The sequence below is a fragment of the Zosterops lateralis genome (assembly GCF_965231275.1).
Source record: "Zosterops lateralis genome assembly, chromosome: 16".
In the NCBI taxonomy this organism is placed as follows: Eukaryota; Metazoa; Chordata; class Aves; order Passeriformes; family Zosteropidae; genus Zosterops; species Zosterops lateralis.
Genome location: NC_139776.1, coordinates 8,143,604 through 8,157,056, shown reverse-complemented (window position 1 = coordinate 8,157,056; position 13,453 = coordinate 8,143,604). Strand labels below are relative to the sequence as shown.

Here is a 13,453-nt window from a genome sequence, read left to right as displayed (position 1 = left end):
AGTGAAAAATAGAGTTTTTATTCAGTGTTTGCATAGTTAATTCATATCAAGGTAACGTCTCATCCCTCCCTGCAGTGTCTGCAGTGCCAGGATGGTTATTGAAGCCAATGTCCGGCTGTAACCAAGCAGGTTATTTGCAGCATGTATTTATAGATTTGTTTTATAGGTATATGGTGCATAGACAGCTTTGTGCTCACAGTATAAAACCTCTCTCTATGGAGCTGCAGTCAGAGGATGGTGACGGCAGGGGCTGGAGGGGTCATTCTGCTGCTGCCTCTATGGAACTGGGCTCTGCAGGCTGAGGCTGCCAGCACTGCACAGAGAAGGGGGCTGGCATGGGAGTCCCGCTGTGCCCAGTGCTGAGGGACAGGCAGGACAGGGATGTTTCCACCCCACAGCTTGAGAGAACAGCAGTGAAGGGAGCAGCTGCCACAGCAGCCCCCAGACCTCACCAGCCCCTTTATTCTGTCTGTGCTCCTGGGGAGGAGCGTGGCATTACTGCCACCATGTTGGGGTCAGGCTGGGCTCTGGCATCGCCCTTCTGGGACCATGATGGGCTAAAGCAGGTGGGGGGCCAGCGAGGCAGGGTTTCTGCAGCTGGGGGGCCCTGGTAGCTGCTCACATGGGCTGGGGTGCGATGATGACGTTGCGGTAGCCCTTGACCCCCGTCAGCTGGTCACTCTCAAAGTCCACCATCAGCTTCTGTAGCCCAGACAGCCGTGGCATCAGATCCATCCGGAATTTGGCCTCTGCCTGTGGCTCCAGTGGCTCCTCACTGTGGGAGGGCAAGGAGTCATTGTGGCCTGTCACTCTCAGAGCCCCCTGTCACCCTCCCGTGGCCCATGGTGCTGCGGGACAGTGCTGGGACTTTGGCTGGGGTGGCCAAACCCCTTCCCCAGCAAGGTGTAGGGTAGGGATACTCTGAGTCCACAGGGACCAGCATAGCCCTGGCTCCTGCTGTGCCCCATGACTGCCCTCCCTGGGGGCTCCAGACACAGAAACCCATCCCCACAGCACTCCCAACATCCCAGCCAGGTGAAAGGGGAAAAGCTCTTACAGCTCCTTGACCAACTGCCCCTCGGTGAGGCCGGTGCCCTCCACCACGAACACGCAGCCGTTCAGAGGCACTGCGAGGGGGTTCACCAGGCTGATCTCTGCCACCAGCTTCCGATTCTGCATTGGCTCTCCTAAAATCTGCAAGTAGGAGAGGTTGGACACCAAGCACCACCAATCCTGGGAGCCATGGTGCTCCCCCTGCCCTGGGGCTGAGGCAGGACTTTAGGGATGCAGGTCCCAGGGGATGCATCCCTGCTCAGTGAAGCAGGGCCTGCTGCCCAAGCCCCAGGGGTAACCCCCCAGATGATCACAGCAACTCATTCCCCTCAAACTTGCCTGGGATGGGACATTGGACTCTTACCCTGATTTTGATCGGTGGATTCTCAACATAAATGTCCCTGACAGCCACGATGATGTCGCCAGTCTGGTGATCATTCAGGACAGCCACCACCTTGATAAGGTTGTCCTGGGTCAGTTTGTCCCTGTACTCTTCGTACAGAATGCGCAGGGGCACCCTCTTCTCTGGAAGGGGAAGCAGAGAGGGGTGAGCACTCATGGCATCTCCAGCCCAGAACCCACAGTCCTGCACTGACACCTGGCTGCTGCTGGCATGGTTTGGGCTCCCCAGGAGCCTCTCCAGGTGCCTTGCAGGGACTGTGGAACTGGGGCTCCTGTAGGGCTGGGGTTCCAATACTGAGTGCCAGAAGGGACGTTCAGGGTGTGGGGAGGGGAAGGAGCCATGTCCTAGGGCAAGACTCCAGGGTCATGCCTGCACCAGGGGCCCAGAGTGCCAGCCAGTGTGGACATTGGGAGGCAGCCTGGTCCCTGGCAGTTGCCCTCACTCAGCCCTCAGCATTGTTTATCTGAAAGTCCTTCAGGGATGGGGCTGTCCAGGGGGAAGGAGGCTGAAAGCAACCAACTGCAGAACTGCTTGGAACAAGGAGCCCAGGGTGGCTGTGACCATGAGAAATGGAGCCTGACATTCACGAGGCAAGATTTGAAGTGCTGTAGCATCAGCTGAGACTGTGGGGAAAGTAACAAGCCTGGCTTCCCACACTGACACGAAGTGCTGGGGTGCCCTAAAGAATGCAGTCTGGGAAGTCCTGGGGTCTATATTTTCAGGAAGGAGCTGAGGGTAGAAGTTTCAAGAGCTCATAATAAATGTTTCAGAAAAAATGGTGTTGGATTAACTTCTGCACAGGAATGTTAAGTACCACAAAGGCCACAGGGCTCCTCTAGCAGGATGAGTACATGTCCCCACTCCCCCATCCCGCCTTGCAAAAGGCTCCAAGTACCTGCTGGTGCTTCTGCCAGCATGAGCAGAGGCACATCCCTCTCCCCTCCGTGTGGCACGAGCCAGCACATTCCTGTAAAGCAGCTCAAAACCTGGCAGAGTGCCGAGCACTGCGTTTGCAAGAGGGCTGGTGAGGAACAGGGCTCAGCGTAGGGTAAACATTTGGCTGTTCCAGGACAGCAGATGTGTAGCCTTTCCAAGCCCTGAAGGGTCTCTGCAAACTCACGTAAACCCAAACTCATGTTTAATGACCAGATGGTGATGTTCACGTGTGAAAGGGTGAGGGAGGTTCGGGGTCTGTGCCAGGACAGCTCTGCAGCCGAAAGCCCACCCAAGGAGACACCGAGAGCTTCACTGCTGCTGGCCAGGAAACCCAATGCTTCTCACTTCCTCTAGCCTGGGACCATGCACTCAGGGCTGAGCTGGGCCAGTTCTGCTCTCCATGGTGTGGGAGGATCCCACCAAGGAGCCCAGCCTACCCCAAAAACTGAGGGAAGGCAGGAGGGATGCAGACAAGTGCCACAGAGTGCCTGGGATGCCATGGGATGACAGACTGGGTGTGCCCAGCTCGCTCCCTTGGCAAAACAGCTACAGCAGCAGTGGCTTGTCCAGCTCCAAATGCATTTCCAGCCTCTGCCTCAGCAATTTCCCCATCCTCTCATGAAGATTAAAGATCTACAAGATTACTACAGTGGTAAATTAAAGATCTAAAGATCACTACAGTGGTAGTTAACTCAGGAGGATGCCCCAATATGGCATTGCCTACCGAGCAGCTGAACACAGGCTGACCTGACCCCAGCCCTGGTAAAGCATCTCCTTCACCATCAGTGGGTCTCTTACCTGCCCTGGGCTCAATGTCGATGTCAACTGGATCTGTGAGGCCACACTGGGGCCCGAGGGTGCCATTGTGGCTGGTGGCACGGGCACACAGTGTCACCCTGCAGACATGCTCCTCATCTGTGTTGTTGTTGACAACGGCAAAGACATCGAAGTCGCTGCCCTTGTTTGCACCCTCTGACACCTTGATCTTGAGGTGCAGCCCCTCGTCTTCCTCCCCGATGGACTTCTTCTGATGCTCTGCCTTCTCAAACACTGCCCGCTCCTCCTCAGACCCTGCAGTACACAAAATTCCTGTGATTCCCTGGAGTACGGGGAGGGCCTGGTCTGGGCTGTTCTGCCCTGAGCCCTGGGGCCCTCCTCCTGCAGTCATTTCCCAGGAGCAACATCCCTCCCTGGACACGTCTACCCCTGAAATCCCTCATACCCTCTGGGTATTTGTAGTTGTGGGTGATGTCCTCCCGGCTGTCCCTGCCAACGCTCTTGGTGCTGATGTTCTTCCCCACGTCTGAGGATCGGATGCTCTGCTTCTGCATCCCGTCGCCCTGCACCACCCAGTACACCACGTCAGCGTTCACCTCCGCGAAGATGAAGGGGATGTCGTACTTGGGAAGCATGTCACCCTCTTTGATGGCCTTGACGGGGGCTGGCCCGCAGCAGTAAACTCCTGCATGGATGGAGTAGAGCCACTGTCACCACTCCAGGGTTCAGCCATGAGGGGTGGCTGTGGTGGGATGACCCAGCCGTGTCAGGGGGTGAGGCAGATGGAGTTTCCATGTGGAGCACGTTGTACCTTCACTCTTCTCCTGAGGTGTCGGGTCCAGCACCTGCCACCCATCATATTCACCTCCCAGGTCTGGGCGGGCCATCCACGACTCCACCCAGCAGTGGAAGTTCCTGCAAGGGAAACCAGCATGTAGAAGTCTCAGCCTCCCCCAGCACCTGCCAGGCTCTGGGGAAGGGGTAGAAGTAGCCTGGGGGTGGGCAGGATGAGGTCCTGCTGTGCTGCTCACCAAATCTTGTCCCAAGAGTATCTCTCCTGCTCCCCCTTCTCGTTGATGTAGCGGTCGATGGTCAGGTTGGCATTTGTGTCATGGGCTGAGTTGTAGTTGGTCACCACCCGGCTGGGGATTCCCAGGCACCGCATGACTGCAGGGAGCAGGGCAGGGTGAGACAGGGGCCCAGATTTCCACTACTCCCATCCCACAGAGCCCCAGGTTTGCACAGGCCATGTCTGGTGGAGCCCCAGGTTTGAACAACTCCTGCCCTTCCCTTTGCCTGGCAAAGGGATGCCTGGGGACTTCTGAGCTCCCCAGGAGAAGCCAGTTCCTGCAGCCACAGCACACAGGCAAGCTGGGTGGCACCTGGCTCTGACAGCCTGACAGGTTTGATATTGCAGCAAAAAAAAGGCACAAAAAGCGTCTGCGAGAGCTTTGGAGGTAGAGTGTGGGCAGCCGTGCTGAACCCCGGATTTCATCTCCCAGCTGTCTTTGACTGTGCAGGGAGCTCCCCAGGGAGCAGGGAGGCAGTTACAGTGCTTCAAAGGAAGGCTATAAACCTCTGTGAGTCGCTGAAAACCCACTTTAGTTTTCTGCTATTTCTCTCCTCTAAAAAGGGTCTCGTCTGTCTGTGACACATCAATGCTCTCACAGGCAGTGTTTTTCTTGGGGCGAAGCTGCACGAGCATATGTGAGTGTTTCCCAGCAGCAGCAAGTCTGGAATTGTTCTCTTCTTTTTCCCCAGGCTGATTGCCCTGGTGGCCATGACATTATTTTGATCTTAGTGGATTCGTGACTTTATTGCAAACTTGGCCTTAAAGCCATTTCCCTCACCCCAGCCTGCCTCAGTCCCTTCCTTGCTGCCTGGCCAGGGAGGCAATGCTGATTGAAAAAACAGAGCCCTTCCCTATGATTTTTTCTCTCTATTTCCTGACAAACTAGAGTAATAGAGAGCTAATTGCAAAGTAATCATTGCAGGCTGATTGCAGCTCTTCCCTCTGGATGCAGAACCTGGAGTGGATGGAGTGTGGGGACAGGGCTGGGAGATGGGGGAAGGTGGGTGACCCTGTCCTGTGGAGAAGGGTACACCCGAGGCATCTGCTCTCACCAGTGCATGCCACAGCAGCAAAGACCCAGCACTGGCCATACTTGACTGGCTGGCACCCAAACTTCTTCCACCTCTTGAGAATATCCACACTCCCAATCCAGGCCATGGGGCTCATCCCATCCTCGTAGTGGTTGTCCCACCGCCCAAACAGCACCCCTCGGTCCTCGTCATTACAGTTCACCTGTGGCAGGAGAAAAGGGGAAGGATGGAGGGGCAGGAACAGGCTGGGGAGGGAGGGAAAGAGCCTTTGCCCCATTCATATGCACATTAATATCCTGCATCCATGTAAGAGCTCCCTGGGATGTGGGTGGACACGGTGCTAATCAGGGATGAATTTTAGAAACACATCCTCCTGCCTGGTAATTTGTGAGTGGTTATCCCAAAGCTGCTCCTGGGATGGTCTGTGCCTATCTCTGCCATTTGTTTCCTCTAAAAAAGCTCTTATACATACAGGAGCAGTAACAGGGAAAGGATGTATGAGAGGAAACACCCCAGAGAAGGAAAATGGTGTAACTGGGAGGGGATGGCAGATGCTCTCTGCCACAGCTGTAGCTGGGGGTGTTTGCACCCCAGGGAATGTGGGGTGCTGGGGACACCCTGCCAGCTGCACCGTGGACTCACCATGGCGCTCACCACCCTGCCAATGTACACGGGGTCATTGCGGCGGGAGCAGTCCCGGTTCTGGTCCCTCAGGTGTTTGGGGTTTATGTCCAGCATGTTGAGGCAGATGGCCAAGATGTCATCCTCAAACTGGTGGAGAGAAGGGAGAAAAGGTTGTGTGAGATCCCTACAGGGGCTCTGCCACCTCAGTCCTTCCTCTCTGGCTCACTGTGATGCCCCTGCCAGCAGAACTGCTGGGTACAGGGGTCACACCTCCTCAGGGTCCCCTCCCCTGCCAGCATCTGCTGAGTGACATCCCCACTGCTCCCACTCAGCCTGTGAAGCCTGTGGGTGACCTCCTGATGTACTGGGGCTGGATCTGGTTTCCTGCAACCATGCTGGGGTCAGAGCATGGGCCTGCCTTCCAGGAAAATCTATTTCCCATCAGGGCTGAGTCACAGCCCTTCCTTGAATTGAGGTGTGGATCCTGTGGAGGTCATGGGCACCCCCACTGCTGTGGGCCCCCAGCCCTTTGCTCAGGGAGGGTGGCTGAGCAACCCCTGTGCCCCGAGGGTGAGTGCAGCTCGGGGTGTGAGCACTTGAGCACTGCCTTATCGACACCCCTGGCACAGTGCCCAGGAATGCCTTATCAGGCACCTCCTCCTGGCACAGCAGGGCCACTCAGATTAGGGACACACGGCAGTGGGGCCCCCAGGAGCTGTGGGGAAACACTCCCCTTGCCATGCCATGCTTTGAAGTCAGCACATTCCCTCTTGGAAATGAGATTCCAGTTTCTTTGACCCACGGCTGGACTCCAAGGTGCTGACATTGTTTGGGATGCATGTCTGTGAGAGGCACACACATGGCACCAGTCCCTGTGTCCTGCAGCATCACAGCTGCATGGCCAGGGGTCCCAAGGGTCCCAGGGAACTTTGCCCACTTACCTGGCCAAAGTTCCAGGGGATGGAGAAGATGTAATCAGAGGTGCCCTGGAAGATAAGCCCGTGCTGGGACAGGACGTACTCCCGTCGCTCGTTCTCGTCACGCATGAAAACCGTGTCCTCTGTGGGGACAGCAAGTGATGGGGACAGGGCTCTGCCCTGCACAACCAGCTTCCTGACCCCTCCCTGTGGATTGATCCAGTGGGAAATGAGGCACAAGGGGCTGGAACTGCTCATGCCTTGAACCAGCTGCTGGGAAATTTCAGCCCAGGTTGATTTAAACTGATGGGAAAATTTCAGTGGGTTTGCAGTTTGCTTTTCATTCTTTCTCATGTCTCTGCCTTTCCTCCCTTTTATTTAATGGAGATGGATCTCTTCTCAGGAGGGGAGACCTCCCTGGGGGTGCAGTGAGCAGTGGGAGTGGGTGTGCTGGCTCAGCACAGCCAAAGCCATTTCACTCACAGCAGCTACTGCTGTGGAAATCAACATTTACTGGAAATGTTTGCAGAAGGAAACCCAAGACGTCCACCCCCAGTGCTCAGCACAGCCCTGGTTGAGCAGAGCTTCCTATGGCCCCTTATCTCTGTAGATCCAGCGTGGGACGTTTGAGATCCAGGAAACCAGATGGTCCAGGAGCAGGGGAAGGACATGGAGAAAGGAAAATCCCAGGGTCGTTGAACCTTACAGCACTGAATTGAACTTCCCCTCTAAGTCTGGCTGCCCAAATTTTATCAGGACAGTGATAACCATGTCACTGAGTCCACAGCTGGGTGCCCTGGGTGAGGATGAGTGAGAATGGACCCCATGGGGGCAATTAGGGACAACTAGGGGCAAGTGAGGACAATTAGGGACACTTAGAGGCTTTTCCCCTGCCTGGCCAGGAGCTGCTGCCAGGGATTGCCCAGGGCTTCACACCAACACCACTGTGGTGAGCTCCTATGGGCACTGTTTGATGGGGGCAGCCTGGACAGGCCATTGGGTGTTTGGGGTGCTGGCAAAGGGGCTGTGTGTGTCATGGGGTGGGGATGGTGCTCTTGGCCCTGATCTACTGCATGGATTGTGTGGAGATGGAAGCAAAGTGAGGCTTTCTGCCAAAAACTGCATCCAGACCAGCATTTTGTGTTTCCCTGAGCCTTGGAATCCCTGAGCTCAGAGAGGTGAAAGCCTCACCTGGGTGCCAGGGGTTGAAGAGCAGGACGAAGTCCCCAATTTGGTAGCTGGAACCCTGGTAGTCAGTGCAGGCCTCCAGGGTCATGCTGTAGCGGCCAACACGAGCATTGGGTGGGGAGCAGAGTGAGACAGAGAGGGATTCCCCATCCGGCTGCTGCATCACAGCACTCCAGCACGATTCCTCTGGGCAGTCAGTCATGACAAAGTGGGAGCTGGTTCCCGATGTCTCACTGGGGCAGGGCCCTGTCAAGAAGGAGTAGGTCAGTTCTCCCAGTCCCTGGGAGAGTCCCCATACCATGGGGGCTGCACCAAGGGGAGCTGCTCCCCCCCTCCCCCTCCCCCCCCACCCTGCAGGGAGCTGCCTGGATCTTGGCTGTCACAGTCTGGGAACATTCACCATGTAGTTTGTCAGGTACTGAGGGCACAAGGTAGCCCAGCTGCGGGAATCAGGCATGTCTCTCACTGTTTGGGAAGGGGCAGACTTGTCCTGTGGGGGGCCAGCAGAGCACAGGGGTGATTGCCCAGCTGCTCACCCCGGGGCCAGGTCTCTGTTCTCAGATGTCCTGCCTCTCCTCCGAGCAGCCCTGTTGAGCCCCTGCACCCACGGCATGGGGGCTGGCAGAGCCCGGCCATGAAGCCCAGACCCCTTCACTGGGTGCCCCAGTCTGTGTGTGCAGCCTCAGGCGTTGTTGCAAACATCCCAGCGTTAGGGATGACCTCAGTGGCCAAAGCGCCGAGCCTGGGACAGTGTGATCCTTGCTGGCCCCTCCAAGCTGCAGCCATGGCCAAGCCACCTGCACGGAGCCAGCTCCAGACCCGCTCCCCGGGGCGGTGACGCCCAGCCCGGCCCCGTGGCTCCCTGGCCGTGCAGTGCCTGGCCGGCAGCCGAGCAGTGGTGCCACTGCTGTCCCCTCTCCCTGCAGGAGCACAGCCCCGCCTGGTTCCCCGCCAGCCCTCGCCTACAGCCCTGTCACCAAAAATACTCGTGAACTCATGGAAGTGACACAGTTTCTCCTCTCGGGCAGGCTGGGCTGAGTTCACGGCGTCCTTTGGGCAAGAGCCAGCTCGGCGTTGCTATAGGCTGGGCAGACCCAGAGCCTGCCTCCTCCTCCTCTTCCTCCTCCTCCTCCTCCTATTCCTCCTCCTCCTCCTCCTCCTATTCCTCCTGCCTCCACAGCCCACAACATCCCCCTGGACTCCGGCACCTGAACGGGGCTCTGTCAACACGGCTACTGCAAAAACACAGCTCTATTTTCACCCCATTCCTCCTTCCCTCTTTCTTGTGGGAGGCGGCAGATGACCTCGGTGGCTTTGCTGTTCCCGGGATGGAGGGACAGGTCTGCCAGTCCTTGCCGTGACAAGTCCGGCCCCAGTGAGGAACGTGCCGGGGCCGCTGGTGGTGGGGTGGCACTGCCACGTGCCTCTGCGAGCACCAAAACACCTTTGCCCTCTTTCTGCAACGCTGGGGCCGGGCTCCAGCCTGGAGGAGCCTCTGCCAACCTGAGCCTTGGCTTGGGAGGCTCTGCCTGTGGCTACTCCCCCAGCAAAACCAGCCCGGGACTGCCTGGCAGTAGAAACACAGGGATGGGAGTGGGTGGGCAGCCCCCATGGGGCTGGTAGGGCACCGAGGGAGCTGCTGGTTTAGGGTGAAGCTGGGAGGTGCTGGGTTTTGTTTTGTTTTGTCACCGGAGCTTTTGGGATGGAAAAAGGAGAGTTTTACTCTGCGAGGAAACTTGGGTGCAGTTCTACTTTGAATTCTGGCCGGGTTGACTCAGCATGGTGCTTCAGCCCTAAAATAACTCCTGCCTGAGAAATAATTTCCTCTCCCTTTGCTCTGAGCTGGCGGGGCTGAGCCCCTGCCCGGCGGGTGCACCCAGCCCTGGCTGTGAGAGCAAAGCCCAGCCCCGGCCCGGCCCGGGGGGCTGCGCTGGGGGGGCTCGGTGGGAACATTTCCTCTCTTCAGTGTTTGTGTTTCCTGAGCAAACCCCGCTCCGGGTGGTCCGAGAGGCAGCAGGGCTGGGTGTAAAGGCCATCAGCAGAAATGCTGTGATGCCTCTGCCTGAAAAGATACACTGTGCTGGTGTTTCTCAGAGGGGCAGGAGGGTTGGGCAGGATCCTGGCCGCACACACGGTACTTGCTGGTGAGCTGGCAGCTCTGGCATGCCCTTAGTCTGGCTCGGCCCTGGGAGGAGGAGGAGGGGCAGGAGGTGATGATGCTGGTGGCTTTTTGTTTGATTTCTTTATCACTTCCCTTCCGCTCTCATTAAGGAGATGAGTTTCTAGCTTTTTCTTTTTTTTTTTTTTTTTTTTTTTTTTTTTTTTTTTCCTTGTGATATAAAAGCTGTGCACAGCACCAGCCTCTGCCAGGTGGGGCACAGGGACTGTGTGACACGGGGCAGGTGCCGTGGCACAGCCCCCGCGGGAGCACAGGTGAGCCCTGGGGCAGGGGCACAGGGTGGTGGCACCTACACAGCCCTCTATCGCGACACAAATGTGGGGCCACTCACCCGTCTCGACGTTGAAGGAGAGTTTGTCCACGTGCTCATCGTAGCTGCGGCCCGAGAAGCGCAGGGTGATGGTGAAGGGCTGCCCCCGCCGCACCACCAGCTGCTTGCAGCCCATGTCCGCCGTGCGGTGCTCCTGCCCATTGCGGTCGCAGTGCAGGTCCCACGTCTCCAGCACCAGATCTGCAAAGGCAGTGGCGGGTACGGCGCTGGCCCTGGGACCACATCGCACAGTCCCGACCCTTGGGAAGGAGCAGGGGCCGTAGCTCATCCCGAGCCCTGGGTTGGGACCGTGGTGAGGGGTCTGAGCCTCCCCCACCCACACTGCCCTGTGCTCCCAGTGTGCCGGGCAGAGCATCTCTCTCGGAGGGCAGAGAGACCGTGCCAGACTCTGAGCATCCTTCCTCCTGTTGTGTGCTGTGAGAAGGGCACAGCTTTGGCAGCCAAGCTCACAGAGACTTTTTGCCCTCCTGATCCAGCTCTATGCTGTGTTGTGCCATGGAGCTGCCTCCATGCTATCACATGTGCTGCCATAGCTGTGCCAGCCTGTGTCTCACAGCACCCAGCAGCAGAGCAAAGCCCAGCACTCAGCTCTGCTCTCAGGGGGCCTTGGTGCTGCTGTCTGTGTGCCCCCACCCCAACACGTGCTGTTGAGTGAGCCCAGGGTGTTCCTCTGCCTCAGCCAGGCCTCCAGCAGCTTCACTGTGCTGACAAATTGGTGAGAGCAAGTGTAGATTCAGTGGCAGAGGGTGTCTGATGCCCCAGACACATGCAGGCTGCTCTGCTCTCAGCCCAGGCAGGGCTGTGTGCTGGAACATCAGCAGCCACATCCCCAGCCCTGTGCTGGAGTGATGAGGCATCGTTCATCATCACTGGAGGCCACTGATCCCCGACTGCTCTGCAGTGACGTATTAATCACCAGAATAAGCAAAAGCATCCTGTGCAGGAGAGCACATGGCAAGCCCAGTGTCAGCAAGGGACTGAGTAGATCAGTGGGCAATACTCAACTTGCTGCCCCATGCCATGGCTCTCCTCAGCCATGCCCTTCCTAGTACCAGCTCTGGTAGTCACCAAGCCCTCCTCGGACCAGTGCCAAATGGAAACAGCAGCCCATGAGGTCACCATTCCCAGAGACAAATGAAAACATTGCTCCTGGCTCTCTGGGCAAGGTGACTCTGCCATATGGACCCAGTGGAGGGCAGTGGGCTTGTCACTGTCCCCACCACAATGTGAGAGCTGCTTCAACAGTCCATAACTAAGGGCCATGGGAACTGTGAAGTGGGGACAGAGCACAGACAAGCCCTCTCCCTCCCTGCCTCCCCCTCTGTGAGCAGCACAGCCCCGTGCTACGGAACACAGACTATACAAGTGGAATCTTGCGGTTGACATGGAGCCAAATTTGCTGACAATAACTGTGCTCAGAAACCAGGATCAGGGCTCCTCCTTGTCCCAGTCTACCTGGGGTTTTCATCCTCAGCACATTTAGCAAACAGCAGATTTCTCAAAGCACAGGTGCCTCTATCCAAACCAGTGGATGGGTGGGAAGGGGACTGCAGGTGCTGCAAGCATCCTGGGCACTCAGGAACAGGAGCTGCCCAGTGTGTTTGGGACAAGAGGACACAGTGTTGAGCTGTGCCAGGGGAAATTTAGGCTGGACATTAGGAAAAAATTCTTCACAGAAAGAGTGACTGTGCTGCCCAGGGAGATGGTGGAGCCACCGTCCCTGGAGGTATTAAAAAAAGACTGGATGTGGCATTTAGTGCCAGAGTCTGATAAGGTGGTGTTAGGTCATAGGCTGGACTTGATGCTCTCAAGGTGTTTTCCAGCCTCGTTAATTCTGCGATTCTGTAGCGGCTCAGCAATGTGTCTGTGTGAGCGTCTGACCCGAGGGACCTGCACTGGTGCTGCTACAGCAGTGCTGGGAGCCAGGACAGCCCGAGGCACTGTGGCTCAGCAGAGCAGAGTGATGCCGTCTCACCCAGAGGGCTGTGTGCCCGTGGGAACCACACAGACCCGTTTCCTGGGACTCTGGGGGCAGCTGTGTGGGAACTGGGGGTGTCTCTACCCTGAAGCACCAAGCGTGCAGGATTCCCGAAGCCCAGAAACCCTTTTAGTGTCTGAGCCTCCTGGAGTCCCCTCACCCTGTCAGGACGCGGGCACACGCTCCCGGCCCAGCTGTCCACCCTCCTCTGTCGGGAAAGCTTTAAATAGCACCAGACTTCATTCTACGGGACAGCCGGGCCGGAGGAGAGTCGGGAGGGAGGGAAGGGCACAGACGTGCGCGGACCCCGCACGGACCCTGTTAGGCTCCTTATCGCCGTTCTGCTTTAGTCTTGCCCGTTCTCCATCGCCCTTGAATCCAGCCGAGGGTCAGGGGCCGGCTGTAGCCCCGGGGGAGCGGCGCGGGGGCCCCGAGTACCGGCTGGGGCGGTGGGGACCGAGCCCGGCACCTGCGGGGGGTTCGCGCCGCGCTCCTACCTTCGGCCATGGTGCCGGTGCCGCCGCTGTGCACGTCCCGGTGCCTGTCCCGGTGCCGCCGGCAGCGCTGTCGGTGCCGATGCCGGTCCTCGAGGCGGTCCGGATGCCGGGGGAGCTGCCCCTCACCACCCGCTGTCCGGCCCCACCGCCCGTCCCATTTATCCCGCCCGCCCCCCGCGCACCCCCCCCCGCCCCGCCGCAGTAGGGCCGGCGGAGGGAAGAAAGGGAAAACAAAGTTTCCAGGAAACGGCGGCTTTAGGTCCCACCTATTGAAAACAGCCACCCGAAAAAAAAAAAAAAAAAGGAAAAGCGGCGAGTCCCGGCCCCCCTCCCCGGGTTGGCCCCACCGGAGTCTCCCGGGACCCCCCAGCCCCGGGCAGGAGATGGCCCCGCTGCCGATCAGGAGGAGGGGAGAACAAGGGGGCGGAGAGGGGCTGCGCGGCTTTCAGCGAAGTGCCAGGACTCGG

General features: G+C 58.0%; 1 protein-coding gene across 4 annotated transcripts; it reads right to left on the bottom strand.

Annotated features, from left to right (window-relative positions):
- On the bottom strand, positions 1-13,139 carry TGM2 (transglutaminase 2). Of its 4 annotated transcripts, XM_083873090.1 has the most exons (13): positions 12,987-13,139; positions 10,512-10,691; positions 8,005-8,247; positions 6,838-6,956; positions 5,915-6,043; positions 5,294-5,474; positions 4,201-4,336; positions 3,981-4,084; positions 3,615-3,854; positions 3,191-3,463; positions 1,418-1,578; positions 1,058-1,194; positions 1-775 (listed from the first exon to the last, which is right to left on the bottom strand). In XM_083873090.1, exons 1-13 carry the CDS (start codon positions 12,994-12,996, stop codon positions 619-621), a joined length of 2,070 nt encoding a protein of 689 aa, XP_083729216.1. In that variant the 5' UTR covers positions 12,997-13,139; the 3' UTR covers positions 1-618. The 4 variants fall into 4 exon arrangements, with proteins under 4 accessions (XP_083729216.1, XP_083729218.1, XP_083729217.1 ...); XM_083873092.1 differs by lacking the exons at positions 10,512-10,691; positions 12,987-13,139 and adding an exon at positions 9,210-9,375; XM_083873091.1 differs by lacking the exons at positions 10,512-10,691; positions 12,987-13,139 and adding an exon at positions 8,979-9,093.
- Between the last annotated feature and the right edge of the window lie 314 nt (positions 13,140-13,453).

Coding starts and splice junctions, on each gene's coding strand:
- TGM2 (XM_083873090.1), bottom strand. Junction 5,475..5,914: donor GCAGGGTGGTGAGCGCCATG/GTGAGTCCACGG, acceptor CTCCTGCCACAG/GTGAACTGTAATGACGAGGA. Junction 776..1,057: donor GGGCAGTTGGTCAAGGAGCT/GTAAGAGCTTTT, acceptor GCCCTCCCACAG/TGAGGAGCCACTGGAGCCAC.